The 27,887-nt window shown below is 43.6% G+C and overlaps 1 protein-coding gene and 1 long non-coding RNA gene across 3 annotated transcripts; one reads left to right on the top strand and one right to left on the bottom strand.

Moving 5' to 3' along the window:
- Positions 1-24: 24 nt before the first annotated feature.
- Positions 25-27,004, top strand: DSTYK (dual serine/threonine and tyrosine protein kinase). Of its 2 annotated transcripts, XM_005230344.4 has the most exons (13): positions 25-398; positions 7,939-8,324; positions 14,380-15,043; positions 17,460-17,734; positions 18,120-18,203; positions 19,356-19,532; positions 19,824-19,953; positions 20,208-20,364; positions 21,714-21,846; positions 22,028-22,141; positions 22,632-22,746; positions 23,685-23,819; positions 24,838-27,004. In XM_005230344.4, exons 1-13 carry the CDS (start codon positions 158-160, stop codon positions 25,023-25,025), a joined length of 2,799 nt encoding a protein of 932 aa, XP_005230401.2. In that variant the 5' UTR covers positions 25-157; the 3' UTR covers positions 25,026-27,004. The 2 variants fall into 2 exon arrangements, with proteins under 2 accessions (XP_005230401.2, XP_013160549.2); XM_013305095.3 differs by lacking the exons at positions 22,632-22,746; positions 23,685-23,819; positions 24,838-27,004 and adding an exon at positions 22,365-22,624.
- On the bottom strand, positions 24,146-25,280 carry LOC129785752 (uncharacterized). The gene is made up of 2 exons (XR_008749951.1): positions 25,142-25,280; positions 24,146-25,020 (listed from the first exon to the last, which is right to left on the bottom strand). It is a non-coding gene; the product is annotated as an uncharacterized LOC129785752 (long non-coding RNA).
- Positions 27,005-27,887: the final 883 nt, after the last annotated feature.

Below are 27,887 nucleotides of genomic sequence, written 5' to 3'. Positions count from 1 at the left end.
GAGGCGGGAGGGGTGGGGGGGGGGAGAAAGGAGGAAAGCCGGGCCGCCGGGGGTGCGCCCTTCCCTCCGGGAGGGCGGAGAGACCGGGAGCGGCAGCCTGGCAGGGGCTGAGTGTCCCCCGCGGTGGGGAGGGGATAGCGGAACGGACCCGGAGGCCATGGAGGGCGAAGGGGCCCCTTCGTGGCGGGGTCCCGGCGGGGTGATCCGCGAACTGTGTCGTTCCTTCGGCCACTACAACCGGCACCTGGCGCGACTGCAGCACAACCTACGCGAGACCAAGAAGTTCTTCCGCGACGTCAAGTACTCCCACGGGCACCCCTTCACCTCGGCGGCCGCTGGCGAGGGCCTCCCCGCTGGGGCTGGGGACGGGCCCCCCCGGGACAGCCCCGCGCCCGGCGGTGAGAGAGGGACGGGGGGGCTCGGGCAGGGCCTGCGGTGGGCGGGGAGGCCTGTGGTTAGGGGGTATGTGGGGGAAACGGGGGGCTCTGGTGGGGGGAGGGCTGTGGGGTGAGCTGTGGGCAGCGAGGGTGGCGGCTTATGGGGGTTGGGGTGCAGGTGGGAGGTGAGGGGTGGGCTGTGGAGAGTGAGGGGTGCAGCTGGGGGGGTGAGGGGTTGCTGTTGAGAGGCTGGAGGGGCTGTAATGGGGGGTTGGGTGGGCTGCAGGGTGGGCGTGTGCATAGGGGGGGAGCTGGGGTGCCTTTGTGGGGCGAAGTGCCAGGGGGTGAGTGGGTGATGGGGGCTGTTGGGCCCCTCTACCCATCTCCCAAGCCCCCACCCTGAGGCTCCCAGCCCCCCGCAGGGTGGGGTTTAGGGGGATGCAGCATCTGGGGAGGGGTGTGTGGTGTGGGGCTGGTGTGCCTGTGGTGGGGCTCTGGGGGTTAGAGATGGGCTTCATTCATCGGCTGTGCCCTCATCTGTCACTGCTGGTGGGAGCCCTCCTGCCACGTGCAGAACTTTGTCTTTCCATGAGACTGTCTTGTGAGAAGACTTTAGCGTGACATCAAATATTTATAAAGATCTTTATTCATTACCAAATGGCTCATGAGTCATCTCTGTTGGCTACTTGTCCAAGATGCTTGTCTATGCTTGTCTTAAGCTTACAATTGTTTTGAAAATTGAAGTATTGTTGGGCTCTTCTGGCAGAATGTGTATAAAAAAAAAGTGTTCTGCTGTATTTGGTCCGGCTGAAATGGAGTTAAATTTCCCGGCAGCAGGCCTAGTAGTGCCGTGCTTTGTATTGTTAGCTAGAAGGGTGTTGATAACACACCTTGGCTACTGCTGAGAGGTGCTCACACGGCATCAAGGCTGTGTCTCCAACATTCCCTCCTCCCCAGTAAACTGGGGGTGGGTAAGATCTTGAGAGGGGATGTAGCCAGGACAGCTGTCCCCAACTAACCATATGATATCTGCTCAGCAATAAAAGCTAAGAGAAAGGAGGAGGGGGGGCATTTGTTATGATATTTGTCTTCTGGAGCAATCGCTATGTGTGTTGAAGCCTTACTTCCCGGGAAGTGGCTGCTGATGTGGAGAATAAATCTTCCATTTTCCTTTGCTTCCTGTGCATGGCCCTTGCTTTGTTAAACTGCCTTTATCTGGACCCATGAGGTTTTTTCCCATCTTATGTTCTCCCCCCCCCCCCCACGCCCTTCTGAGGAGCAGGGTGAAAGAGCATCTTGGTGGGTGCCTGGCATCCAGCCAAGATCAACCCACCCCATCCATGTAAACCGTCAGAATAGAACTGAGTAGTGTTGTAAAAGCACAATGTCTCTGTTTCCATCTTTCTGTCACTTCAAAAAGCAGGAACCAGTTGTTTTCACTCATTCTCTGCAGGTCTCAATGGTGTTCGAATGGTAGCGCCCCACTGGAGTTGCTCTTCTGTTTGGTTACTTCTTGCAAAACATTGCTAGTCAAATAGCAGTTGTCTTTAAAAGTCTGCTTGTAGGGCTTGGTAGGCATGTGCGCATCATTAATTAAATACTCCTAACAAAGGATACAGATTTGACCAAATATCTTGCCTATTGTTTCTAATACAGAGCACCTGTAACCTTTTTTCTTTGTTTTGTTTTGTTTTTCGGTTTTGTTTCTTCAAACACCTTGACCCAGTTTGACTTTACTGCTAAATGTGTTACCAGCTGGCACTTAAGTATCAGGGCTTGAAGGAAAGGCTGGCTGCTTTAGAGCTTGTTCATCTAAACACTAATAACAGTGTAGACTCTTGGTTCAGGATTTCGGACTGCAGAGGTTGTATAACATCTGCTGTTCTTACAAATAAAACTTAAATCAGTAGCTTGCAAACTGGTGAAGCGGTGACACGTCTCAGGTGGGGCACGGAGCAAGTTAGTCAAGCTGCGCCGTGTTAGAAAGTGGGAGGTTATGGTGGCAGTCTGGAGGGGAGTGTGGAAAGAGGAATGGGGGGGATGAAGAGCAGGAATTGGTAAAAAAAAAAAAAAAAAGAGGCTGGCAGTTTTCTTCAACAAGCTAAGTGCAAAATAACTGTGAATCAATGATTATTATTTTTTGAAGATATGGGAAGACACAAGCCTTTGCCTGAAACCCAGAGCCTCGGTGTTGCTTGTTACCTTTGTGCCTGAATAATCACCTTTGGACAGAGCTTCTTGCTTCTGTAAAATGTTAGATGTATTATGCGTTTCCAGTACTCTCTGAAACTCAGTGGCTGGTAATAAAGCTTTTTCCCCCCTGTGTAACAAGGGGAAACTATTTTAGGTTTAACAGTTAAGTTTACGTTAAAGTCAGAGGCTTTAAGGAGCACGGTTCTCACTGACTTCAGAACCACTTTTTCATAGAATCTGCCCTACAGGTGGTGTCAAAGTGAGAGGAATTTTGACCAAACAGTTCTGCAGACTTCTTGATATGCTCTGCAGTGTGCTGAGGCATGAATGCTAATGTCTTGTGAAATACAAAGGAACTGCGAAGTGATACGGACAGGATACTTACTGCCTATGGTTGAAGTGGAAAAATAAACTGTGAAAGTAAATTCAGATGTCTTGGAAACAAAACAAATGTGAAGAGGTTTGCTTTTGGGACACCTGTGAAGCTTGTGTAACAACAGAGAAAGGTAACTGCTCTTCAGATCGACCAAGCAACCTAAAGCAGACTGGGTTACTCTGTCCAAGACCAGATCCTAACTGTTTGCTAAGCTGAGTAGTAGCAGCTGACCTTTCAGGTAAGCTGTGTCAGTCAGGGTTGAGCACTTGAAGGAGCAAATGTATACTTGCTTTTACATCCCACCCTCCTCTGCTTAGGAGAATGGCAGGCAAGATTTGTCAATAAAGGGTTGCTGTTGACCAAATGTTCCCTCTGTGGCCTTAGTACCAGGACTTACACCTCATAGTAAGAGAAGGAAAATAAATTAAATGGAAAAAAATGATTGCCTTCAGGCTACTGTTTATGAGGGGAGAAAGTCTTGTTTGTACTATCTGCGTTTCTGAAGCACTCAACAAAATACTGTCTGTTCTCTTAGTCTGCTTTGTCATGAATAGGCTTTTAAGAATGATTTGTTAAAAGTCTTGTGACAATCCTGTACCTTTAGCCTGCGCAGGTCCAGCAGCTTCTTGGTGCTGTTAGCTAGCTTGTTTTGTACTGACTTCCTGTGAAAAGAAAGTATTAAGGACTCAGTAGCAGATTTCACTAAAATGTGTAAAGGAAAAAACCCCAGCAACCATGCTTTCTACTAATTGTAGTTTTCTTCATTCTGTGCTTGAAAAAATTTGAACTCTTTGACCTAGGAACTGGAGGTTTTTTGATATTTCTTTTGCCTTATTTCAGAGATTTCTGTAAACTGAGCTGTACCTCTTGCACAGATATTCACAGCGTCTCCAGAGCTTTGGTCAGCAGATGTGGTGTTATCTTAATGAGGGTGTGCTGGGGGTAAAGCCCTGGGCTTGGTAGCCTAATGACTCCATACATAAATGTGTTTTGTAGGGGATGAGTGTATTAACCAGAGGGTTTGGGAGAGTTTTCATCCTGACGCTGTATTGACTGAGGGTATATATCCTAGTTAAAATGTGACTGCTCTGCCCATATTGCTGTGATCCTTCAGTGGTTAGGGCTCCTATTGTGCTCTAAGGTACGTCAACGTAAGAAGATGGGTTTTAAGACTAGATAATGTGTGGGGAGGTGGTTGGGAAGGTCCTTGTGAAACAACTCCTCAAACAGATGGGAGGAGGCACTTGCTAACAAGCTTCAAGTTAAGCAGAAGATGAAGCTTTTGGTTCTGCAGCCTGGGAGCTGCTAAGGATGTAACAGCTGCTCCTGGAGGAACTGCTTGTGTTGGTATATTGATTAGTTGCATGTGTTCTCCTGGAATTAACACCATTGTGCTGATAGGTGTGTGCTGGGGTGGAACTAAAACTTGATTTATGTAACGGTTGATCTTAAGTCTTGTAGTGGCCAAAGCATGCTGCAGGTCATTGCCAGCACCACAGTAAGGATTTCTATGGAAGGTATTGGTATTTGTAATAAGAAGTATGAGGGTCTGGCCTTATTTAGGCACTGTTGTCTGCATGTATTATGGAAAATGGAACAGAAGGATGAGACTGGCAGTGTAGTTGGCCTTCCTTGGAAAGGGGATGAGTAAACGCTTAAGGCTTCTCTAGATTCTGTAAATTTAACCTAAGGTTCTTCTGCCAAGTGTTTGAATTTTGACATGAGCCTTGGTGAGAGACGTCCTTGTTCTTGGACAGGCCTCCTTTTATCAAAAGATGCTTAATAGGATGCACATGCTTAAGGACTCTCCCTGCAGCCATTTTTTTGAAGTGTTTATCACATGTCTCCAAATGATACAGTCTATGGGTACAGGACATAGCACCAGCTAAAATCTTTGGCAAAAGTCCTGTCACAAACAGGAGCTGCTCATATAGGTACAGGAATGTTGCTATATCTCATCAGTAAGCAAGTTCTAAATGTACTTTTTTTAGGTACTGCAGGAAGTCATATTCCTCTCAACTTGAATTCTTCATGTTCACGTTAGTGGCATCACCTGTTAAGTACTGTATGAGTATTTTTGCCCTGTGTCTTATTCTGATGTGCAGAGATAGTAATTTACGTTCTGCAGCGCAGAATACGAGCAGTAGCTCCATCTCTTTGCAACTCGCTTGAGGTTTGGGACATTGAGGTCACTCTAAGGGATCCAGTGATAGATGATATACACAGGGTTGAAACCGTTGCTGTGACCTGGGTGCATTGATGGTACGCTGGGTTAGTTGTGATATGGCTGAATTTTGGTGCTGGTCCCAGGTTTGTACTTCATGTACATGGAATATCGCAGTGTGACATAATGTTAAATAACGTTAAATGTAACTGCTTCATGACGGATAACGCTTGTAGTAAACTTGTTGAATAAATACTGATCCCAAGGAGGTAGTGTGCATAAAAAGATGAAAGGCGTTTTTAAAGATGCAATATTTGTAGATCTATTCGGTGCTTTAATATTTCAGCTGAGCTGCTGCATTTCAGTCATTTTGTGCTGGCATGAAGTACCCGTAAATAGAGAGGCCAGCCGTAACAGGGAGAGGGTTGCAGTCTGCCTTTTTCAAAAGCCTGTGCAGAGAAGACTTTGTGGCCTGTACACCACTCCACAAATTGCTTTTTTCATGCTTGGTAGCTGAAAAGCGAGCTTGAATTCCAGTTGAAGTTTCATAGACATAACAAGATCAAAGAAATTATTTATCTTGTAGACAGAGGCTTAAATGTGCCATTTGTGGCGTTTTGCTGATTTTTATCGTTTGTGAGCTGCTAGTCAGATTCTGCGCTTCAGTCATTTGATGTGGCCGCTCTGCTGTGACTGCGGGTCTTGAAAGGCTTGTTTAAGAAACAGTTATGAAGAGTCACACTTCAAGAAGTGATGTCACCCTCCAGCTTTTCCAAACTGTTGGTTTATGGGTGTCAGTGTCTGGGGCTGTGTGGGGCAGAGGTGCCGGAGGTCAGCACTGAGAGGGTTTCTTTGTAGTGTTGCATGAGATGGAAGGACTCCTCTGATGGAGAGAACTCCTCCAGCAGTCTTCTTTCCAGACTGCATGTTTGAAGGCAAGGTAAATCTTAGGTAATATGTTAAAAAAGCCTTAAACTGGGTCTAAGACACAGCCAACTACACATGGTGTTGCTCCCAGTTTGAATGATTTTAATTAAAATAGAGGAACGGCATGCTATCAGAATAAGGACTAGAATAGCTGTTGTGTTACCTTTAATTTGGTTAGTAGTGTTGAGGAATATCTCGTATATGAAAGTATCTTGTTTTCTTAGGGCTTGAAATGCTGAAACAATTTTGGATGCCAGAACATGAGTCATTAAGAGAATTTTAATAGCCCTGGTGAAACCTTCCCCAACAAAATCACTGCTTCTCTGCTGGATTGTATTTGAGCCTGTCTTTAAACTATTGTTCTTGTCAGTTTGCCTGATATCAGGGCAATTGTACTCGTTTATAGCTTTCAGATTTGGCAATTCTTCTGAGGACTGGTGTCTCCATTTATCACGTTATTCCTGGGTGCCGTCTGCCTTTGGATCTGGGAACATGGGCTAGCTCCGGCTGTGGTGGAACCTGAGCTGTTTTGTACTCCAGGGGACTGTACTGAAGTGCAACAGATGGGGAATTTGTTTGTCTCCATTTTTTTTTTTGGTTGTACTACCAGAATTATTCTGTTGCTATGCATAAGGTAACACAAAGCTTCTTAGACTTCAGCTTAGATGACAGAGTGTGGGAAAAGCTGTATTTAGGATTTGTAAAAGAATACAGAAGCTAAATTCAGTACTGAGATTGAATTAATGTAGTAAGGCAAATGCAAGGAGTTGCAGCATCATGGACTAAGAATTGGGAGGGCCTGGTTAGTGGGATGGTACAACGAATGCTTCAGATGGAAGATGGGTAAGGAGCATGATTACAGGGAGTCCTGCTACTCTGAAGAAGATCCAGATGTTGAGGAATTTCCTTTTGCAGCTTAAATCTTACTCTTAAAATTAATAAGAATATCTGGGAAACGGATCCTATTTAGTTCAGCTATATAGGTTAGGAAAGATGTGTGCTGTTAGTGCGATCGAAGGAGTGAAGCTGTTTCTCACTGTGTTTTAGGCTGCGCTAGGAACCTTCTGGCTGCTAGCAAGGAGTGTCTTCCCTTGGGCTCAGCTCTATCCAGGCTGGTGAAAGTGTGACAGTTTCTTTAGGTGCTGTGATTGTGTCTCTGTCGTAGGGAATTGCTGGCAGAGGCTGTTAGTTCTGCTACCATGTCTCAGCAAACTTCATCTTGTCATCTGCTTCACGTGGAGAAGCAATTTTGCAAGAATACCTTTCCCTGGGGCTGGAAAGGAGGTTTTGCTACTTTCGTGTCAGTCATCCTAGACTTTGGTCAACAAGCTTGTGCAGTAATACTCTTGGGATTTGGTAGATGCAAAGTATTTGACATTTTTAAGTGCGTGGGTGGAACTGTCACGGATTCATAGTAGACTGAATTTATTCTGATATGTGACAAGAACGTTCTGTACAGCCAAGTCATCAAAACTTGGGAAGGGTTAGCCTTGGTGACGCATTGGGCCACTGTTCCAACCCAAGGCAAAATTAGCCCTTCGGTTGTTTCAAGCTTGACAGCTCTTTCCTTTTGACTTTTAGGACCTACCATTAGCCTTCCATCAACCTGCTGAAGAGAGCTCTGTGTAAATATTTCCCAGTGAAATAGGTGGGGAGAACAGTAACAGATTGTCTTAATGGCTTTTTGATAATCAACCTACTGTGGACCTCTGTGTTGGTGCAGTAGAAATGCTGAGTTGCTGACACTAGTTTCAGGATACATAAGCAAATTCTTGGAGCTATGTGGGCTTCTTGGCGGGCTGCGGGGCAGCAATGGCTGAACTTCTGCGTTCAGCTGGCTTAGAGATACAAGACTTATTGTTCAGCCAACCTGTTCTAATGCAGTCTGTCCTCAATTTCAGGGCAGAATTTCATTTCCTTCCCCCGCCATGAGGAAGAGCATCTCCAGCGGACTGTGAGCTGGCACCCTTGCCTTCTGATTCTTGGCCAGAACTGTAATGCCAAATGCCAGTTACTCAACATACTGCTGGGTGAGAAGCTGCTCCCTACCACCAAAATCAGCAATGAGGAGAATTGTAAGAGGCGACGGATCCGTTTCACGCACGGGACACAAACACGGGTTAGCCTAGCGCTGCCTGAGCAGTACGAACTGGTCCATATGATGGCAGCCCACCGAAGGCACTGGGACACAATACCAGAGGAAGACTTAGAAATTCACGGGGACAGTGAAGATCCTGCTCACCGGATAGCAGAGCTGGAGGTCATGCTGCCATACTCACTACTAAAGGTAACTAGGTGTCCATGTACCATCATTGTGGTGAACTTAAGATGTCATGTTTATAGTCCCTAATAAAGCTAATGGTGTAGACTCTCAAGCATAGGAACTTTTTTTGAGAATCTGGAAGTCTGGTCTTACGTTTCAATGTTGACTTTTAGCATTGTCATTCCTCTGTGATACTAGTTGCCATCCATCTCAGGAGCCATGCTTACTCAGATGTAATTCCAGGTGTTTTTGAAAATTTTACTCCAGTTTCAAGGTCATTCAGAGTTAGCTTTGCTGTCTGATAGTAGCTAGAAGCTGTCGTACAAGGATATGCACTTTATCTTCATCTTGAAGAGCTTGTCAGAAAATAAAACTTCTGAATTCCAACATCTGATGAAATGACCTGACTTCATTTGAGGGTGACTTTTTTATTTTTCTGTGGTGTCAGTGGAAAGTGAAGGTGTTAAGAACAAGAAGGTGAGAGTCTGTTCTTGGTGCTGTTTCTAAAATTGGTGGTATCTTGCTTTGTGACTTTCTTTTTAGTTGTCCATAAAATGTGTTCCTGTTCTGTGAGTTGCCGTTTGGTGTTTAGCAGTTATCTGTAAAGGTGAGGGCTGTATTTCATAGCTTTTTATAGTTTCCATAAGCTTTCATTGCATTTCATAACTTATATTGAGCCTTTGTTATTGCAGTATAGTACTTCTGCAGCGTTGTTTGGCAGTCAGGTATCTGGAATAGATAATTCTTAAACATAAATTGCTTAAGTGCAAAGAATATGATCTGTTTTCACATGAGTAAGAGTATGAGCTTCACAGCTGAACAAAAAAATAGCAAGCTAATTTTTTTCTGGACTTAAGAATCAAGACATGATTGTAAATAGGCAGAAAATGGAGACCCAGTCTACCTTCATCAGTGTGAAGTAAGTTTTACCAACCTAGTCTGTAGCTAAATGGAAGCCTAATTGAGGTCAGCCAAGGCAGCGCTGTTGTAGTGCATTCGTGGCTTCCAGTGCCCACTGAAAAAGAACAGAAGGGCCATGTTTGTATAAACTGTATGTGGGGCATCCACTCCTTTCCCAATGAGCACCGGATCAGCTGCTGGTGCTGCAAAGGAAATGCCTGTTCTGGATTTTCTGCTTTTAAAATCCTGCCTTGCTATGCATAAAAGAGTATTTAGCTTTACATTTATTTTACTCAGTTACATTTTTATATGGGGCAGTTCAGACACACTGCAGTTTACAGCCCTCTTTCAGATTTCTCACGTGCGTGACAAAGATCTCTCTGTCTAGCTTTGGTTATATTTAGGACACTTAGATGAAAACAGCTACTCAGATTAATTTGAAAAGGGTTGGTGAAATAAAAGGCTCTTCCAATAGAAGGAGAGGGAGGGTGAATCACAGCTAGCTTCAGATTGATTCAAAGGATTCCTTACATGAATTCATGGAGCTAAAAGAAGAGCAATATTTTTTTTTTAAGGCTGATAGGAGAACATAATGCATTTTAGCAGGCAGCTTGGCTAGGGACAGCTTCCCCTTAAATTACAGGAGTGTGATCTCCTGTTGAGACCCCTGTAGGTCTTCTTCCACCCTTCTAGCTGATGTGCGTTCTCCAGCTCTGCTCAGCATACACCAAGACAGCAAAGTTTATTTGCAAGTCATGGACGCTGTGTCTGTAACTAATGGAGTATCTATCTGGAGCGGTAACGGATGAGTGGTTTTGAACATCGTCCAAAGTTGCATGTCTGTGGAACTACTCTGAAGGATTTTCTGCTTTTTCTGAACTTGTGAAACAAAATTAGAGGTCTAGCAGCAATTGCGTGCTTGATGATAATGTGATACTCAGTACAAACCTTAAGGATTTAGATTTGCCCAGGAACCAAATAATTTGGAGGAGCTCAGCACATTTTGGGCAGAAGGGGAGGAAAATCAGTCTGTTACCTAGAATCCCTGTATTTTGATCTGTTTTTCTCCCAACAGCCCAGTGCTTAATTTAGTACTGTGTTTCATGATAACCTTACATTCTAGATACTCAAGACACTCCTAGTGTTTGAAAAAACATTTGCGGCTTCTTATTGTGGACTTGAACAGTTATGGGAGATGAAAAGGATTTCTGTTGGAAATCATATTTATTCCCTACAGTCAGACACTTATCTGCCAGTGGGCTGCCATCAAAGGAGCTGTCAGTGATTTCAGGATGTGGGGAATGCTGTGCAGCTTTTTAAGCCTGAGAGCATCTCTTAACAAGAGACTTAATTGCACAGGCTGGCTTGGCCACCTAAATTACATGCTGCTGTCTTGTGCAAGCACTTCATGCTGAATCATGCTTCTTGGTGCAGGTACTTGTTTGCTAAATCCAAACTCATTAGCCTTTACTCCAGTAAAGAAAGGCCAAGTTATTTGTAAGTTCAACAGTATCTAAATATTAACTAAACTACTTCTTTTACTTGGAGATTAATTCAATAGAAGTATAGAATATACCACTTTTTAACACTGAAAACTGCCTGTGGAGCACCCTGAGGTGTTTTTTTTTATTTTTTCTTTAGTCTGATATGCAGGATGGAACCATGCTTGGTTTTTTGTGTTACTGAGTGATTCTTAATCAAGACTTGTTTCACAGAAAAGGGGGTGAGGAGGAGGAAGCCAAAAATTTCATTTGAATGGTTGGCTGCCATGAGAACACTACCTTGTGGTAATAGGTATGTGAACTTACTTCATTATTTTAAAATGCAAAATATCAGGGAAGGAGAAACTTTGGCAAAGCTGCTGTATTCCTTGGGGATCACTGTGCACAGGAATGCATCTAGGTCATGGGGAATAATCCATCTAGCCAGATGGATTATTAGATTTATAGTGGGAGTAAACAGTTGGCTCTTTCCCTAAATCTTATCAGTTGTCCCTGGAAGCCAAAGTGGACTTCTCTGAAGTATTGGTTTTCATCTGGATGGTACAGCTGAATGGGAGGAGGGCAGCAGGGCTGAAAGTTTCCTTTTTCAAGCCTTTGTGTTGCTTTATGCTTCATGCGACTTTGAGTCTCGGGCTGAAAAGTTTTAGCCAAGGCTTGTAGGGAGAGGAAAATTCTCATTTCATTCAAGTGAATGAAGAAATACGAGATGGTTCTATGAGCTCTAACAGAAGAATTGAAGTAGTTTGGGTTTATTGTTGTCTTCAGGTGCTATAGCAGTGATTCAGGTCATATGAATTAGTAGTTGTTGCAAGTAGCAAAGAATGTGGTTAAGTACCTATTGGGTGGTTATTTTAATGTACCTCCTGCTTAAAATTTGGAAGAATGTGCCCTGATCACTTTCGTGAGTGTTTTTAATGTTTGGTTGTGGCACTGATATAGAATACTGAAAAGCTTTCCCATGGATTGAGATGCTTTCCCCTCCACATAGCATCAGTTCACTTCGGGGTATGCTGAGGTGCATCAAATACCTAAAGTCATTGTCATCTGGCCTTTATGCTGGCATAACTGAGGGTAGAAGATACTGAAAGTGCTAGCACCATGAAATTATTCTTCCACCCATGTGAAAGCTGTTCTCTATTTCTAGTTTTGCTGGCTTAGTGATATACCTTTCACAGGGGAAGAGTTCACGGTTAGAAAAAGAGCTTTGCTTCCCAGACCGTGCTGCGTGTGTACATCTCAAAGGCTTTCTTGGGCTGGCCCTTCCAGCCAAGGTAAAATGATTCCCTGATGAAGTGGGGGTCAAAGTCATTGCACAAAATCAAAGCACTTATGGTCGGTAAAGGACAGCAGCGTTTGCTGGAGATCAGAGATGTAGTTCAGGTTTCTTACCTGGGATTCTCTCTAGATAAGGGTTACTGAATTTCTGACTCTGATCCCCATGAAAACAGAAGAAACCAGCAAGGGTTTGGAAAAACTGGGGGGGAGTGTGTGTAAAATAATAATTAAAAAAAAAAATTAAGTAGAATCTAGGGGTATATATGTACCTCAGATTAGTAGGGAGGCAATGAAATTAGCTCACATATGTAACAAACACAGTAACTGTCAGACTTCAGTGATTCACAGACTATTCTTGGAAGGTAGAGTATTAAAATTGGCTTAGAAAAAGACTGAGCTGGGCCTTCAGTCTTAATCTGCTTGGTAGGAGTTTGGGTAAAAATCTGAATAAATTGGGTTAGCTTCCCAGCACCTCAGTTAAATAAGCAAACAGTGATTAAACTGCTCAAAGCCTAGCAAAATAGGACAAGGTCCTCTTGGGATGTAGCAAATAAATAGTTTTTGACTGATTTGGAAATGAGGAATTATCTGTTGACTTGGTAGAATGGCACACTTCAGTGGTCCCTGGGTGCATTTAGTGAGACTCCACTTGTCTTACTGTAGGTCAAGACCTACTTGATCCTTGATTTTAATTTTTCTTCTGGATACGGGATGCAGTGGTCATCCTGGCATTGTAACTCTGAATCCATAGATGAGTACGTTGTGTGTCTGCATGGTATTATTCTCTTCAAACTGCCTTTTTTTGTATTGCTGTTGACAGCACCTGTGCATCGTATTTTAAGTAGAAGAGCTGTAACTCTGATATGTGTACCTGATGTTCAGATTGCTAAGTGGGAAGCTTTGATATTTTAAAAAGGGTCTTTTAGTGAAGGAAGAAAGGAATGAAGTTACTTGACAGCAATTTCATGCTTACAGCTCTGTCAGAAATGTTCAAGTGTGTTTATAGCGGTGTGACCTTGTGAGAACCAGCTTAAAAATGTTAGGAATCCAGAGTGAGTCATAGGTATTCCCCATATAGGAAGACCTGATCCCTAATAGTATGAAGCTGCATAGATGGTGCTTAAACTTCTGTAGGTCACTTTTTTTATTAAAAAAAAAAAAAAAAGGCAGCGGTGGGCAAGAAATGTGCTAATGCTCTTTGGAAAGCCTGAGAGGCCTCTATGGAAACAGAAGGACCAGTTGCTCATGCTGTGTTCGGTTGTCTGTGTTGGTTTTCTCCCTGTCTCCTAGAGACAGCACTGGCTTCCTCCTTTGTTTACAGTCGCTGGCGTGAGTCATCTGTCCTGGTGAATATTGCAGCACTGCACATCCCATTCTGCTCAACCTCCTGTGCATCAGGCAGGTCGGAGTTCAGCGCCGGGGAGTCCCATGGTGGTAACGACTTCCCCTTAGCTCTGAGAGTGGTTGGGAGATGTGGTCAAGTCTTCCATTTTTCTGATGGAGAAAAATAATTGAAGAATTCTTAATTATCACCCTCTGGTGTGAGTTGGGAAGATGGCACTTAAATTCTCTTTTTCAGTTCAAAACCTTTGACATCTTATTTCCTTATTTTAATAGAGTGCTACATGCAGTTCTAAAACTTGCATGTCCAAAGGTGAATCTTGTCTCCTTGGAAAGGAAGGCAGCAGGTTTCAGGACTGACCCTTTTTAGTAGCGTTACTAAGAAGTGATGTCAGTGGGAGCAAATGACCGAAGCAGTGAAACTGTGCAGTAAGGAAATAAGTAAATGAAACAAATCTCTTAGCTTTTGCTTGAATTTGAAGGAAGTCATAACTAAGCTTGGCACAACCATCTGTTCTTCCTCATCTGTCCTTTGACTGTGAACTCTTTGGAATCTGTTACTGTGCTGCCTTTGTCTTGGCAGTAGTGGGTAGCGTAGTACTTTCAACCATTGTAGATTACACTGAAAGCCAACAGCATGGATATCTCCTCCAAGAGCTGCAGATCTAGTAAACATCCATGGGAAGGGTTGTTGCAAAATGGGGCAGCTGTAAGCTGGAGAACGACAGCTACTCAGCAGTAGCACGTCCCTAGGAAACTTGTTCCAAGTCGTGTTCTGAACCAGGCTAAAACTCAAAGGCACTTGGTGCAAAATAAGAGTGTTGGAGTCAGCGGGCACTAATCCATGTCTGGCTGCATCCCTGCGAGAGGGCTGGTGTCATCAGCCCTGCAGGTAGGCTCTATGCTAAAGTGTGATGCTGCGTGTGAGATTCCATAACTGTTCTAAAGGGTTTGAACACTTATGGTTTTGCATGTTGTGAATGAATTACAGTGCATTTTTGCATATATCAATTTTTAAGAGGATCTGTACTAATATATTTTTTTACTACCTCACTTGCCAGGAAGTGGATGTTGTAGTAGCACCATGTCGTGGATTCCAGTCTGCTGAAGCCACCTTGGGAGACTACGTGAACCAAGTGTTGCCTGTTGTCATCTTTGCCATCAGTGAGGCTGAACTTTCCTCATCGGATGAGAATGAACTGCGCGAAATCAAAGAGAAATTCGCTTTGCCCATTTTCTTCTTCAAAGTGCCAGAGTCTGGGGTTGACCTGATCTCTCCCAAAAAACCTGATAATGAAAAGTCCTCCCTTTACTGCCAGCTGATGGACTTGGAATACCTGAGCACCAACCACTGCAGCTGCGGGGCACCTGCTCCTGATGCTGATGCCCAGAGCATGCTGGTGGAGCAGTTTGAGAAGCTCCGTCTCCTAAGCACTTTTTCCAGGCAGGTGCTTCAGAAGCATCTTGTGGAAGCAGCTACCAGTTTAAATGAGGTGCACTGCCGCTGCCTGAACATATTCATCAATCAGGCTTTCGACATGCAGCGAGACCTGCAAATCACCCCCAAGAGGCTGGAGTATACCCGTAAGAAGGAGAATGAGCTCTATGAGTCTCTGATGAACATTGCCAACCGCAAACAAGAGGAGATGAAGGACATGATCATAGAGACTCTTGGCAATATGAAAGAGGAGCTCTTGGAGGATGCTGCTAATATGGAATTCAAAGGTAAGTACTGGCAGGAGAGTCATGGGAAAAAAGAAGTTAGGGTCTTTAAAGGAGAGTGACAGAGTAACGTTTGCCATCTGCTAAGGGATGGTTGAATGGCAGTCTAGACAACTGACTTTGCAAGAAAATTCAGAACTAATAAACAAAGGGTTTTTCTGTAGTACCTCCTGGGTAAAAAGCACTATCCTTAAATGAGAGGCCTGAAGACCTTATGTTGTGGTTTCTTATAAATCAGAAGCTTTTTTTTTTTGCCCCCAGAGCTTACTGCACAGTCCTGTGTCAGGGTATTTTACCTCTCTGCTTTAATGCCCTGTTCTGCTGAAGAAAACTCTCTCAGCTTTGCCTCAGTAGGTGTGTTGAGACTTGGGAATAGATCTGTTCTAAGAAAAAAAGCTCTTTGAGTTTTAGTGATGAAGGCTTGATTTGTACTTTCTGCTCTACTTCTTTGAGAGATGTTTGCGTAAGACTTCTGGGTAAGAACCTCCTAAAATGAAATCCTTCTGGGGAGGTAAGATTCTCCTTTAAAAAAAAAAAAATTAATCAACATAGTGCTCCTGAGCCTACGCTTGCATTTAGTATGTTGGTTTTTAGTGGGAAATGTAAGAATTCTCACTACATCTTCTAGTATACCAGAACTTTAGGAACACACAAGCTGGAAGTGTGTGGAATGATGTGTAACTGCGAAGGGTGAGAGGCTATCCAAATTTTGGCTGCAGGAATACAAGGTCTGTCATAAACATCAAAGTGAAGATTTGTAGGTTGATACTCCACAGCTGTTTTCTCCTCTGCTTGCTAAGCAGAGGTTTACTGTAACAGTAATTTCCATTCTCAGGAAATGCAGTTCTCTGGGCTGTTTGGGATAGATTTTTCTATTTAAAATAAAATCAGAAATTACTGTTGGTTTAGAAGAAATTATTTTTTGTGAATTGAGTGCTTTTCTGAGGCATGAGAAGGGCCAAAACTAGACAATTTCGTGTCTCGACTGACTTCCTCTCAATTTCAAACTGGAGTGTTATTTCCTGGGATGAAGTGGAGAAATGATGGATTATGTTTAATCCTGTATGTTGGGATCTGGATCTTTTTGCTTCTGCAGGTGGGAAGTGGGTAAGGTCTTTCTTGAAATGTTTGCTTTGTAGTGCCTGTACAAAATGTAGTGCTCATAAAGAACTTGGTTATGTTGCAACATAACCTATTTGCATGCTGCAGAAAACCCCAACAAACTAGCATATGCTAACAGTGTAGCAAGTGTTAATTCCACCTGTTCAGGGCTGCTATTGCTTCATTGTCAGGATAGGTAATAATTCCTGTATTCTCTCTGTGCCACTCTTTACTTGGAGCGCTGCAGTGTCTGAGTTCAGGATTCTGTATGCGCAGGAGTATGTTTAGGGGCAGCACAAGATAAAACACCTGCAGGAAATGTGTGTATGTTTACTTGCACAGCAAATACACTTAGTGTAGCATCTTTTGAAGTAATATCCTAAAAGAAGGAAGGTGTTATTTTGAGGAGCTAATGCCATCTGCTGATCGGTGGATTTGTTTTAAGTAGGCTAGACTGTTGTTGGCCAAAATCCAGAGACAAGGTCTTCATCTTCTGGTAGTAATGTAGTATTGCTCAGAGTGGTTACAGTACGTGAGCAGTGGTTGCCTAGTGTTTGTTTGAAAATGCCAAGCGGTAATCAACCTTCTCGAGGTACCTGGAAAAAAATTTCATGTAACCACTGTGGCTGTTATAGCACTTTCTTCATAATGTTCATCATTCAGCAGTGTTTGTGGATCACAGCGTGACCTGGAAGAATTTCCTGGTCTGTACTTCAGTCAGCTTTGTGCTTTGGCCCTCTAATTTTTGAGATGATAGTTGACTTGGCACCACTGTACCACTGTAAACCTGTAGGAGCTACTCAGTGATTGTATAGAGTCCATCAGGCGTTAAGAGCAGAGTATCCTGTGAATGCAAACAGCAGCAAATAGAAGCAAACATCAGATTATTTTCCACTTTGTTCAGATGTGATTTCTAGCTTCCCTGGAATTGGAGTAACCAGGTGTTGTGTGTTCCTGGAGCTACTCTAATGCTTTAGTACCTTCTATCACAGAATACCAAACTACTTAAGATCCCCAAGTAGGACTGGGTTTGGGACCTCATGTAAAACTGGGATTTTGTAGCATTAGACTTGCAGACCGGCGAGGGTTTTTTGTATGACTTTAGAAACACTGTTGGTATCAGTTTATATCATCTGGGCCTGAAGTAACGAACCTGTGAAGGAGCAAAATAGTGAAAGAACATTTGGAGGAGAAGCTGGCCAGACTGGGGCTGTGCTGCAGCTCCTTTGCAAAACACTCCAAGCGGCTCTTGGTAGCTGTTCTTTGCAACAATGATATATTGAATACAAAAGACTCCTCTTTCTTTTCTTTTGTACAGATATCATAATTCCTGAGAATGGGGAACCTGTTAGTTCCAAGGACATCAAGTGTTGTATTAAGCAAATTCAGGAACTGATTATTTCTAGATTAAACCAAGCAGTTGCCAACAAGTTAATTAGTTCAGTGGACTATCTGCGCGAGAGCTTTGTAGGGACTCTGGAGAGATGTCTGAAGAGCCTGGAGGAGTCTTGGGAGGTTTCAGTACATCCTGCAAGGAGTTTGGAGAAGTCAAAGGATGCTTCTGTACACATCACAAGCAATTATCTCAAACAGGTATGGTGGCTTAAATGGCTGTCTAGAATATTCTTAATAATTGCCTTTATCCTGATCCAACAAGGGTGGTAGGAGACTGAGATGCTCAGTGAAATTAGAGGAGCACAGCTCTGGAGTATGGGTGGATCTGGTGTCATTAAGGGGGGGTGCTAAAACAGGAGAACAGTCACTTAAAGGCCTAGTACCTACCTTTCCTAAATCTGTATATAATAGTCAATTACAGCCTAGAAACCTCTATGAGCTTAACACAATAAATGAATTGAGCCAAGTGAATCATGGAGTGTCCTGTGTGGTGCCCGTTTTTCATTTTCAGAGGGTCTAGTAAATTCTATAGTGACTATAACTTGTCAAGTTCCCATAGTTTCATCTTTCCCCTGCTTTCCAGATACTAAATGCAGCGTATCATGTTGAAGTTACTTTCCACTCTGGCTCAACAGTAACCAGGATGCTGTGGGAACAGATCAAACAGGTATGGGCATCTTTGTCATTTATTTCTATTACGTGTCACTGTATAGTGAAGTGTTTTTAAAGCCAAAAATAATGTGAATACTCACAGCTGCTCTCTAAATTTTGACTCTGGGCACATGCATTAGAAAGCTGTTGCTTCCTCACTCAGCACTGAGGCTGTGTGTATGGTTTATTCCTGGTGGTACCAACATTTAATTTAAAGCAAATAGCTCTTCAGTGTTTTCTTTCTGTTCTGAAACCGCAAAGGAATGATGATCAGCATTTTGAAACTCTTGCTGTTTATGTTTTGGGTAACTGGTTATTTATTTGGGTTTGGGGGTTTCTTATGGTTCTTTTTGTTTGTTTTGCAACATATTTTGATTCAGGTCAATTCACTCTTCTTCCTCCAGAGCAGACCAGATTTCCTCAGGTCTTTTGTTTTAAATTTCTGACTGTTAAAGCATTCATCTTTCTCAAGTTCCTGCTCTGAGCTGTTGATGACCTTTACTGCCTTCTCCCTGTTGAGATTCCTTGTGTGAACGGGTGAGAGGAGTATGAGTTTTTTCCCAAATAGATGCAGTGCAGACTGAGTGGTAACAAACCTTCAGGTTCCTCCTTCAGCCTGGGGGAAGGATCCAGACTGGGTGTGCAGCAGCTGGATCGCTATGGCTTGTAATGAAGGGTAGGGCAGGGCACCTTGATCACCCAGCAAATTAAGGGAAGTGGCACATAGTGACACCTAGGATTTCTGCACCTTAACAGCCAGTCCATCCAGCAAAAAGCTGCTTCACTGTAGCTTTCACCAGTTTAGGAACATCTCTGGGTTACTGCTCATGCTGCCTGTTCTTTCAGCCTCCAAGCTGCACCGCAACTGTGTGGTTTTCCTTGTGGTGGCTGTCTAGCTACGTACGTTCTGGGTCAGATGTGAAAGGATGGCTGGCTTGTAGGAATGAACTGAGCAGATATTTAGAAAAATGAAACCTCTTATTGTGTGTGTGTACAACAATATTGTGATAGCAATTAAATTGTTATTAGTTACTGTAAGGTAATTATTTAGCCCAATTCTATGTGAAGATGGTGCATTATTACAAGGTGTCTAACCAGTCTGAGTAAACTGACTGACCCTTTGCTGCTTTTAGTGCTAGTGCCTTAATTCTGTTTCCTGTTTTACTAGATAATCCAGCGGATTACATGGGTCAGCCCACCTGCCATCACCAGTGACTGGAAGAGGAAAGTTGCTCAGGATGCTATCGAGAGCCTCAGTGCATCCAAGTTAGCCAAGAGCATCTGCAGCCAGTTCCGGACCAGGCTAAACAGTTCCCATGAGGCTTTTGCAGCTTCTCTGCGCCAGGTGAGCATGTGCAGCTGTTAAGGAGGTCTTATTTTGTACCTTGGCACTTAATGGAAAAAGAATTTTTAACTGCAGGGATAGCTAGAAGAGCAGCTCGTGCAGTTAATGCTGCCATTCTGTAGGTGGAGGTGGCAGAGCTGATGTGAATGCCCTAATTATGAGGTCCTGTTTTTAAACTAGGCATGCTTTAAGTAGGATCTCTACTCAATTGTGTAAGGACCTTCAACCTCATTACAACTAGAGCTTCAAACCAGGCAGGATTATGGTGTATATATGTGAAATCTCTTGTAGTTAGAAGATGGCCATTCTGGCAGGCTGGAGAAAACAGAAGACCTATGGCTGAAGGTGCGGAAGGATCATGCTCCTCGACTAGCACGACTCTCGCTGGAGAGCAGGTCCCTGCAGGATGTGCTGTTACATGGTGAGCATTGTGCTCGATGTTCTCTTTATTGTGTTCTGCTCCCTCCTTCTGAAGCAGTCAGTGGGTGTAAAGGAGTGGGAGGGGTGTTTTGCTTTTCACTCAGCTACTTCAGTGAGCCTCCATCTGATGCATACTGAGTACCTCGAATTGTGCAGCTGCTGGCCTGTGAAAAGCTCTGGGCTGCCAGCCTGATAGTGTACAGGAAGAAATAAACATGTTTTAATGTCTGACTAAATGGATGTTGTGCCTTGCAGGCAAACCAAAGTTGGGCCGTGAGCTGGGCCGAGGACAGTATGGCGTGGTCTATCTGTGTGACAGCTGGGGAGGGCATTTCCCATGTGCACTGAAATCTGTTGTTCCTCCAGATGAGAAGCACTGGAATGACCTTGCACTTGAGTTTCACTATATGAGGTATGTGTATTGTAAGCGCTTTTCTTGTTCCATGTGGATCTCTTCAGCTTCACCGCTGCAAATAAACGCTGTTTGCATAGGCAGAACTTTGCTTGCTCTAGTTCTACTCTGCAATCGGTGACTTGACCTCATGTAATGCTAACTGCAACTTCTTGCTTACAAAAGCAAGACAGGTTGCCAGTGCCGCTGCAGAAATCTGACAGGCACGGAATAGCAGGCAGATGTTCCTGTCTTACTCTGATTCTCTGGTGTCTGTGCTGTTCAGATGCTTGCTATTCTGCAGCATGAATGTCATGGTTTAGTCCCAGCTGGTAACTAAGTACCACGCAGCCACTCACTCACTCCCTCATCACCCAGAGGGATGGGGAGGAGAATTGGAAAGGAATGTAAAACTCGGGGGTTGATATCAGAACAACTTGATAAATAAAATAAACCTGAAAGAACAATAATAATAGTGATAATAGCAGTTATAATGAAAAAGGAGAAGGGGAGAGGAATAAAATTTGAAGGGAAGGGAGGAAAGAAAACAAGTGATGCGTAATACAATTGCTCACCACCTGCTGGCTGATACCCAGCCAGTTCCAGAGCAATGATCTGCAGGCCCCGGTCAGCCCCCCCCAGTTTGTGTACTGAGCATGCCATCCCATGGTATGGAATACCTATCCTGGCTAGTTCAGATCAGCTGTCCTGGCTGCGTCCTCTCCCAATTTCTTGTGTCCCTCCAGCCTTCTTGCTGGCAAGGCCTGAGAAACTAAAAAGTCCTCGACTTAGTGTAAACATTACCTAGCAACAACTAAAACCATCAGTCTGCTATTGGCATTGTTCTCACACCAAATCCAAACCACAGCACTGCACCAGCTACTAAGAAGAAAATTAACTCTATTCCAGCTGAAACCAGAACAGTAAATTAGAATTAATAGGGCATGATAGTAAACAGTCCTTCTCCCCTTATTTTTGGTGTTGAATCATCCCTCCTCTCCCAATCTGTCATTGTTCTGTCTGAATTGACAGAGGAAAATGATGGGTCTGCAGTGCAGAAACCAGCTTGGTTTTGGTAAACAGCTGCAGGCAGGTGCTGCAGTACAGACAGCTGAAATATAGTACCAAAAAAAAAAAAAATACTCTAAACTTTATTAGGCTTTCTTGAGTTTAATTGGATCAGACAGCTGTATGCTGTAATGACACCCTGGGGGGGTGCTGTGAATTTTTACTGTACGGCACCTGGTACAGGTGTATCTTACTCTTGGGCTAAAGCTGCAGCCGTTGGGAGTTTTTCCTTTACAAGGTGAGGCTTGGCCTGTTGGGAAGGATAGAAAAATGACGAGCTTTCTGTGCTGAACTCTCTCCAGGTCTCTGCAGACACATGAGCGCCTTGTACATCTCCACGGTTCTGTGATAGATTATGGCTATGGAGGAGGCTCCAGCATTGCTGTCTTACTGATAATGGAACGGTTGCACAGAGACCTCTATACAGGACTAAAGGTAACAATCTGTATGTGTGTATACACTTTTTTATATATATGTTAAAAAAAATTCCACATCTAAGTATCTGTTATTCTGTAAAACAAAGCTTTAATTGCTTAATTTTGCTTACTCTTAGTCAAAAACACCAAAAAGTTACTTCCATTTGTAGGAATTAAACCTGTGTTTGTTTATTCTTCAGGCTGGGCTAGAATTAGAAACACGATTGCAGATTGCCTTGGATGTAGTTGAAGGAATCCGTTATCTTCACAGTCAAGGACTTGTGCACCGGGATATCAAACTTAAAAATGTCTTGGTACGGAAAACTTTTGCATCTGGCTAATCCTGGGGCCTTATGAGGCCCTTTTAGTGGGAGCGAGGAGTATATTATAAGTGAAGTTATAGCTTTATTCATAGAGGATCTTTTCCCTTGTGGTATTGGTAGTCACGACTAGCCTTGCAGTTGAGGTTTCCCTAACTCATTTTTCAGGCAGAAAGCCTAGGGGAAAGGGAGCAGTAGAGTGACTCTTCTCTTGCAGGTAGAGTGCTTGAGCTACAAGTAGGACTTCCAGTTCCCAGTTCTACTAAATCCCAACCACACCTTCTATGTAGAAGACAAGTGAAGGCATGTCTTGTTACTGAGCTTAACTAGGTACGTGTCCAAGAGCAGTCGAACAATCAGAAGCTTACTCAAGAACAAATGCCCAACCCTTCAAATGTAAACAGTTTAAAAGCTTAATACTGGAAAACAATACTAAAACTGAGGAGTATGGTTATCAGCTGCCTGTGTACGAATTCTTCTACAGCTTGACAAAAAGAATCGAGCCAAAATCACTGACTTGGGGTTCTGCAAACCAGAAGCCATGATGTCTGGCAGTATTGTAGGCACACCCATTCATATGGCTCCTGAGCTCTTTACAGGTATGCTCGTTTATTGAATCCACTACTGTCCTGCTCTGGCTTGAATTTTGAAAGCCATTACTTTGAATTAATATCTCAACTTGCTTACGAGGGAAAAATAATAAAAAGAACAAACACAAAGCCCCCAAAAAACGGAATACTACCTGCTTACAATGCATGCTGTATATTTTTTCCTGTATTTTAAGTGTCAGTTTAAAATCTTTGCTTGCTTGAAAGAGAACTGTGGGATTCGTAAGCTTTGCTGAAGTGCTTAATACTCTTGCAATTCGCAATTTAAATTATTGGTTGTTAAGAAGCTGGAAATGCTTGGCTTTCATAGGCAAATACTTCAGAAAGGATCCTGGAATTTCCAAGCTGTTACTAACGTGTGGAGTGTGTTGAAATTCACTGTGTGTTGTGCTTCTGGCAGGCACACTAAGCTTTTTTTTTTTCTGAGCAAGCACCTTACAGTCACGCTTAAGAGATCCACCTGTCAGAATCCTTTTGGTCAATCTGAGATGCTGTCCCTGCTTTGACAAGATTGCCATCAAACTGAAGCAACCCTAGGTGTGTTTAATTTGGCAAATATTATTCAGGTGGTTTTTGCTACCAACAGTGAAATTGTTGACTAGCAGGCTAGACCTTGCCCTTAGCGGCCAGCGTTGCCTTAGCCCTTTTGCACTTATCCTGTGCAGTGATCCATGAACCTCAGCTTGGGAACTGCTGGCACAGATTAAGTGTATAAATCCTCTGAGAATTGGAAGGCTTTAATTTTTAACCCTCCACCTTTGGCAAGGACTGCTGATGTGTTGCTAGGCTTCACACGAGTCTCGCCTTCTGGCAATGAAGTTGTGGTTTTAATTTGAGGAAGCAGAACACCAAAATTAGTTCTCAAACTGCTCAGTTTCCAGTTACAAAGATGTTGCCTGCCCTGCTGATTGAATGTATTTTTGTCACAGGAAAGTATGATAACTCAGTGGATGTTTATGCATTTGGCATTCTGTTTTGGTACATTTGTTCGGGACATGTGAAGTTACCAGAGGCTTTCGAGAGATGTGCAAGCAAAGATCACCTCTGGAACAACGTTAGAAGAGGTATAAATGGCTTATTTGAACTCAGTTTGTTGATAATTTATGCAGAAGTAAAATTTGAGGAGACTACAAATGCGGTTTTATCCTGTTGTAACTGAAAGGTAAAAACCCAAGTCGTATAGCTTCTTTGACAGTTTAAAGAGTAACACTTAACTAGTTAAACTTTGACACATTATGCTGAAACTAAAATTAGCAGGGATAAAAAAAAGGCTTTCAGTTAACAGTGTTTGCCATAGTGTCACAGGAACTGTGCTAGCACACTGCTTAAACCTTGCAAAGCAGCACAACACTTATTATATAAACCAGACCCCAGAACCAGCCAGGCATGATCCCCTAAAGAATGTTTAATCCTTTGCAATTTCTGGAAGCCGTGGTGATCTGTACATTCAGATGCTAAATACACAGCACGCTGAGGAAGCTGGATGCTGAGTAAAACACTGTTGATAGTTGTTCCCCAAAATACAAACTTACTGCTATGCCTGCATTAGGTTTAGCGTAGAACTGTGTTTTGGGGTAGCTTAATCCTTCGTGCTGTGTCATGGTATCAGAATGCTCTGCTCCTTTGTGTTCTTAGCTCCTGTCCATATAAACTTTCCCCTTCTCATGTGAAAAAGATTAACTTAGATAAGTGAGTCCTGTATTTGGTCAGAAGGCTGGACTTGCTGCTTGTTCTGATGTTGAACTTGCTCCCAAAGGCACTGTTATGTGCGGGTGGAATGGGAGGTCTCCTTACAGGGGAGGGTGTTCATTCTGCTCCCAAATAGTTGCAAAGAGGAGGCTCTGGTGAAACGAAATGTGTTGGCCGTCCTCTGGAAGTGTGCATGATCTCCTGAGTGACTTCAGCAGTGCTCCCAAAGATGTCTCGGAAGCACTGCTGAAACGTAAGCCTTTATCGAGAGCAGTAGACTCCAGATGGTCCCCTTCGGTCACTTCAGCCTGCACCAAAGCCATAAGCATCAGAAAAAGCTTCTCTGAGATCTGCGGTGTACTGGTGGTAAGCAGGTCCCTCTCCATTTTCCAGGAGTTCGCCCGGAGCGACTTCCAGTGTTCGATGAGGAGTGCTGGCAGCTGATGGAAGCCTGCTGGGATGGAGACTCCTCCCAGCGCCCTCTCTTGGGGATTGTTCAACCGATGCTGCAGGGGATCATGGACAGGCTCTGCAAGTCGAGCTCTGAGCACCCACATAAAGGGTTGGATGACTCTACTTGAAAAGGAAGCACAGAAGAATTTTTAATTGTGGGAGAATTCTGAACCCCTGACTCTGCAGATGGCTTCTTCAGATGTAGCTCTTTGTGGCTAATATGAGTGGGAGAGGTAATAGCTACCAGAAGATTGCTCGGAGGGGTGAGACCTCGGGGATGTTCCATCTTGAATAGCGGCCAGAGAAATCTCCCCATTGATGCTAGTGACCCCACAGCAGCTTTTATTATGGAGTTGTGCAAATAAGATAGAAAATCCATGCCCTTGAACTAAAAGGGATTTTTTTTTTGCCAATCCCACACAAATACCAATCAAAGAAAAGCCTCGTGTGTGTGTCAGGTAGCATCTGTGTTGCCAGGAGTTGATCACGACAGTCTTTACTCGGTACAGTAAAAACTCGTCCCGTTACCCAGTGGTCCTAGGTGGCCTTTGGTCCACACATCACTATCCCAATCTCACTTCCTGATTGGCACCAATTGCAGTGTGGTTGGAGAGGAAAGAGAAAGCAGAGACTCTAGGCTAGAAAGTGTGTAGGAGCTAGAGCATATATCTGTATCAGCTTCTTGCAACACTGAAAATGTTTACATTGACAGGAGCAAAGCTTCCATGTTTTACCTAAGGGGATTTATCTACTGTTTCACTGCAGTGTGAATACCCCAAGTTATAAGCTATTTATCTCTTATGTACCCTTCACCTCTTCTGTAAACAAGCTCTTTTTTCTGGTAATTTTGCTTCATAATAGTTATTTGAATGGCTGAAGAAACCTGACCTTTCTTTTACAGTCTTCTGGTAAAATGGAAGACTGCTCTTGCATATTGTAATACCAAAACAAAGTCATTACGACTAATGACTGTCCATGGGGAAAATGCCAATTCATTTTAATTACATGTGGGGTTTGAATTAGTTGTAAAGGCAATGACAGTTTTAAATTCTGCTACGAGAGACATTTTTAAAAATAAGGTTTCTTCAGCTTTTTTTTTTTAAGGTCACATGCTTGGTGAGGGCATACTCGAGGGAAAACGGGTCATTCATTCTTCTTCAGTAGCTGTGTGTTGTGGCTGTGTCAGTTCATCTGCTGGCTTCACTCTGGGATCTCTGATTTGGCTGTATCGAAAAGAATAAAAAATGGGGTGGAGGGGAATCCTTCACAAGGAAGGTATGGGCTGGGGGGGGTCCTGCTGCCCTTCCCAGGAGGGCTGCCTCTGAAAATAATATCCTTGCCCCTCGCCTTCTGCATTTCTGGGGCAAGGTTGGTTATCTTCATGTAGCTAACATGCGTACAGGGTGGAGGCTGAAATAGAAAATGCACCTCCTTTACTACCTGAGGAAATACTGAGTTGGCAAGTTCTCCCTGGGTTTACTGTTCCTCCCAGCTGCCGAGGATGGGCACGCAATGGCTTTGTTTCCCAGGAAGGCTAGCATGCTGCATCCAGAGTAGCCTAGGCATGTGGAATTACTACACCTTGTTGCTGGAATCTATTGGCTAGTACACAGCAAAATTACAACTGCTAGTCTGCCTGTTAAACAGCTTGAACAAAGGAAAGGGATACATAACCCTGCAGTATTAGTTTAGTTTAAATCTTCCTTTCTTTGTGCAATAAACAGAATTAATGCGCTTTTTTTATATATATATATAAAAAAGACTTTTTTTACTTACCTGCACGTGTGGGCATTTTTCTGGTCTGTGATGGCATTAACAGGATGGTTCTATACAGACACAGGCTCGCCAGCTGCTCCAGCCAAGTGCAGCATCCAAGAACCACATGCGCAGCAGGACAAATACTTTTCCCAAGTAGAATCGTTAAGGCGTTTCACTGCCGCGGTGCACACTCGTGCCACCAATGACACTAACAGTATTAACTCTGTTCTATTGTGCATGGTGGTTAGTAACCTTATTTAAAACTAGGAGAGTCAAGGTCAGTCTCTTGCAGTTCATAGAGGTAGCTTGTGTAAATAATAAATGTATGAATAAAATTTAAATCTCTGTATATGCAATTCCAGAAATGTCTTGTATAGCTTTGCCTGTGTAGCCATCTCCAGACACTTATCTGATGCCTTTTTATTGTTGTTTGTAGCTACCCTGATGTCTTGTTCCTATTTAGTTTCTTTTTTTTTTTTTTTTGCATGTGGAGCATTGTAGATCTGCTGGTTTTCCCAAACTCAGTACAGCTACTCCTCTGCATTTATTTTATTTTTTTTCTTCTGTTGGGTATAAAGTCTGCCTGACTGAACTTGTTCTGAGATTTCACTCCCCCTGTTTATTTTAAAACTAGTGCTCTTCCCCCCCGTTAGAGCAAAGAAAACAAGGGGAATAATTACAATCTGTGGGATCTTTTAAGAAAGTAAACTGAAAGCAGTACCAACCTGTAGTAGCGCTGAGCCTAGTGCAGCGGCTGAGCAGAGCAGGTGCTTTTCTCCCAGATAAGGCTGCCTCTATCGCCTCAGTCTGCTGAAGGTGTTTATTATGGTATGTTTTACTGTTGTTGTAAAATTTTGAGTACTGATAACTCGAGCATCGTACGGCGTACCGCACGTAACCAGGTAGCAGACACAAACCAGCACCTGCTGTTCCAGTACCGTCATCGTTGCTACTTAAACCAAGCTCAGTCCTGGAGGCTGAGCCTGATTTTTGTGAACAGTGAGGAGTAAACATCTCCCCTGCCCTTCTGTAAGCCGAAAGCGGAGATCAGGCCTAAAATTTTGGAAAAAAAGGCTTTTGCACGGCCGAGGTGGCTCTGCTGGGAGCGTGGCAGGTCACGGCAAGGTTCGGGTGCAGCCGGAGAGGTGCCAGCACCTTGCCGGGCACGTCGGGCTGCCTAGCCTGGTTTGAAGCTTTTCCTTCCACTGCCCCCAGTGGGGGGGAAGGGCGCC

This window comes from Falco peregrinus, chromosome 16 (assembly GCF_023634155.1).
Source record: "Falco peregrinus isolate bFalPer1 chromosome 16, bFalPer1.pri, whole genome shotgun sequence".
In the NCBI taxonomy this organism is placed as follows: domain Eukaryota; kingdom Metazoa; phylum Chordata; class Aves; order Falconiformes; family Falconidae; genus Falco; species Falco peregrinus.
This window is presented reverse-complemented; position numbering and strand designations above follow the sequence as displayed.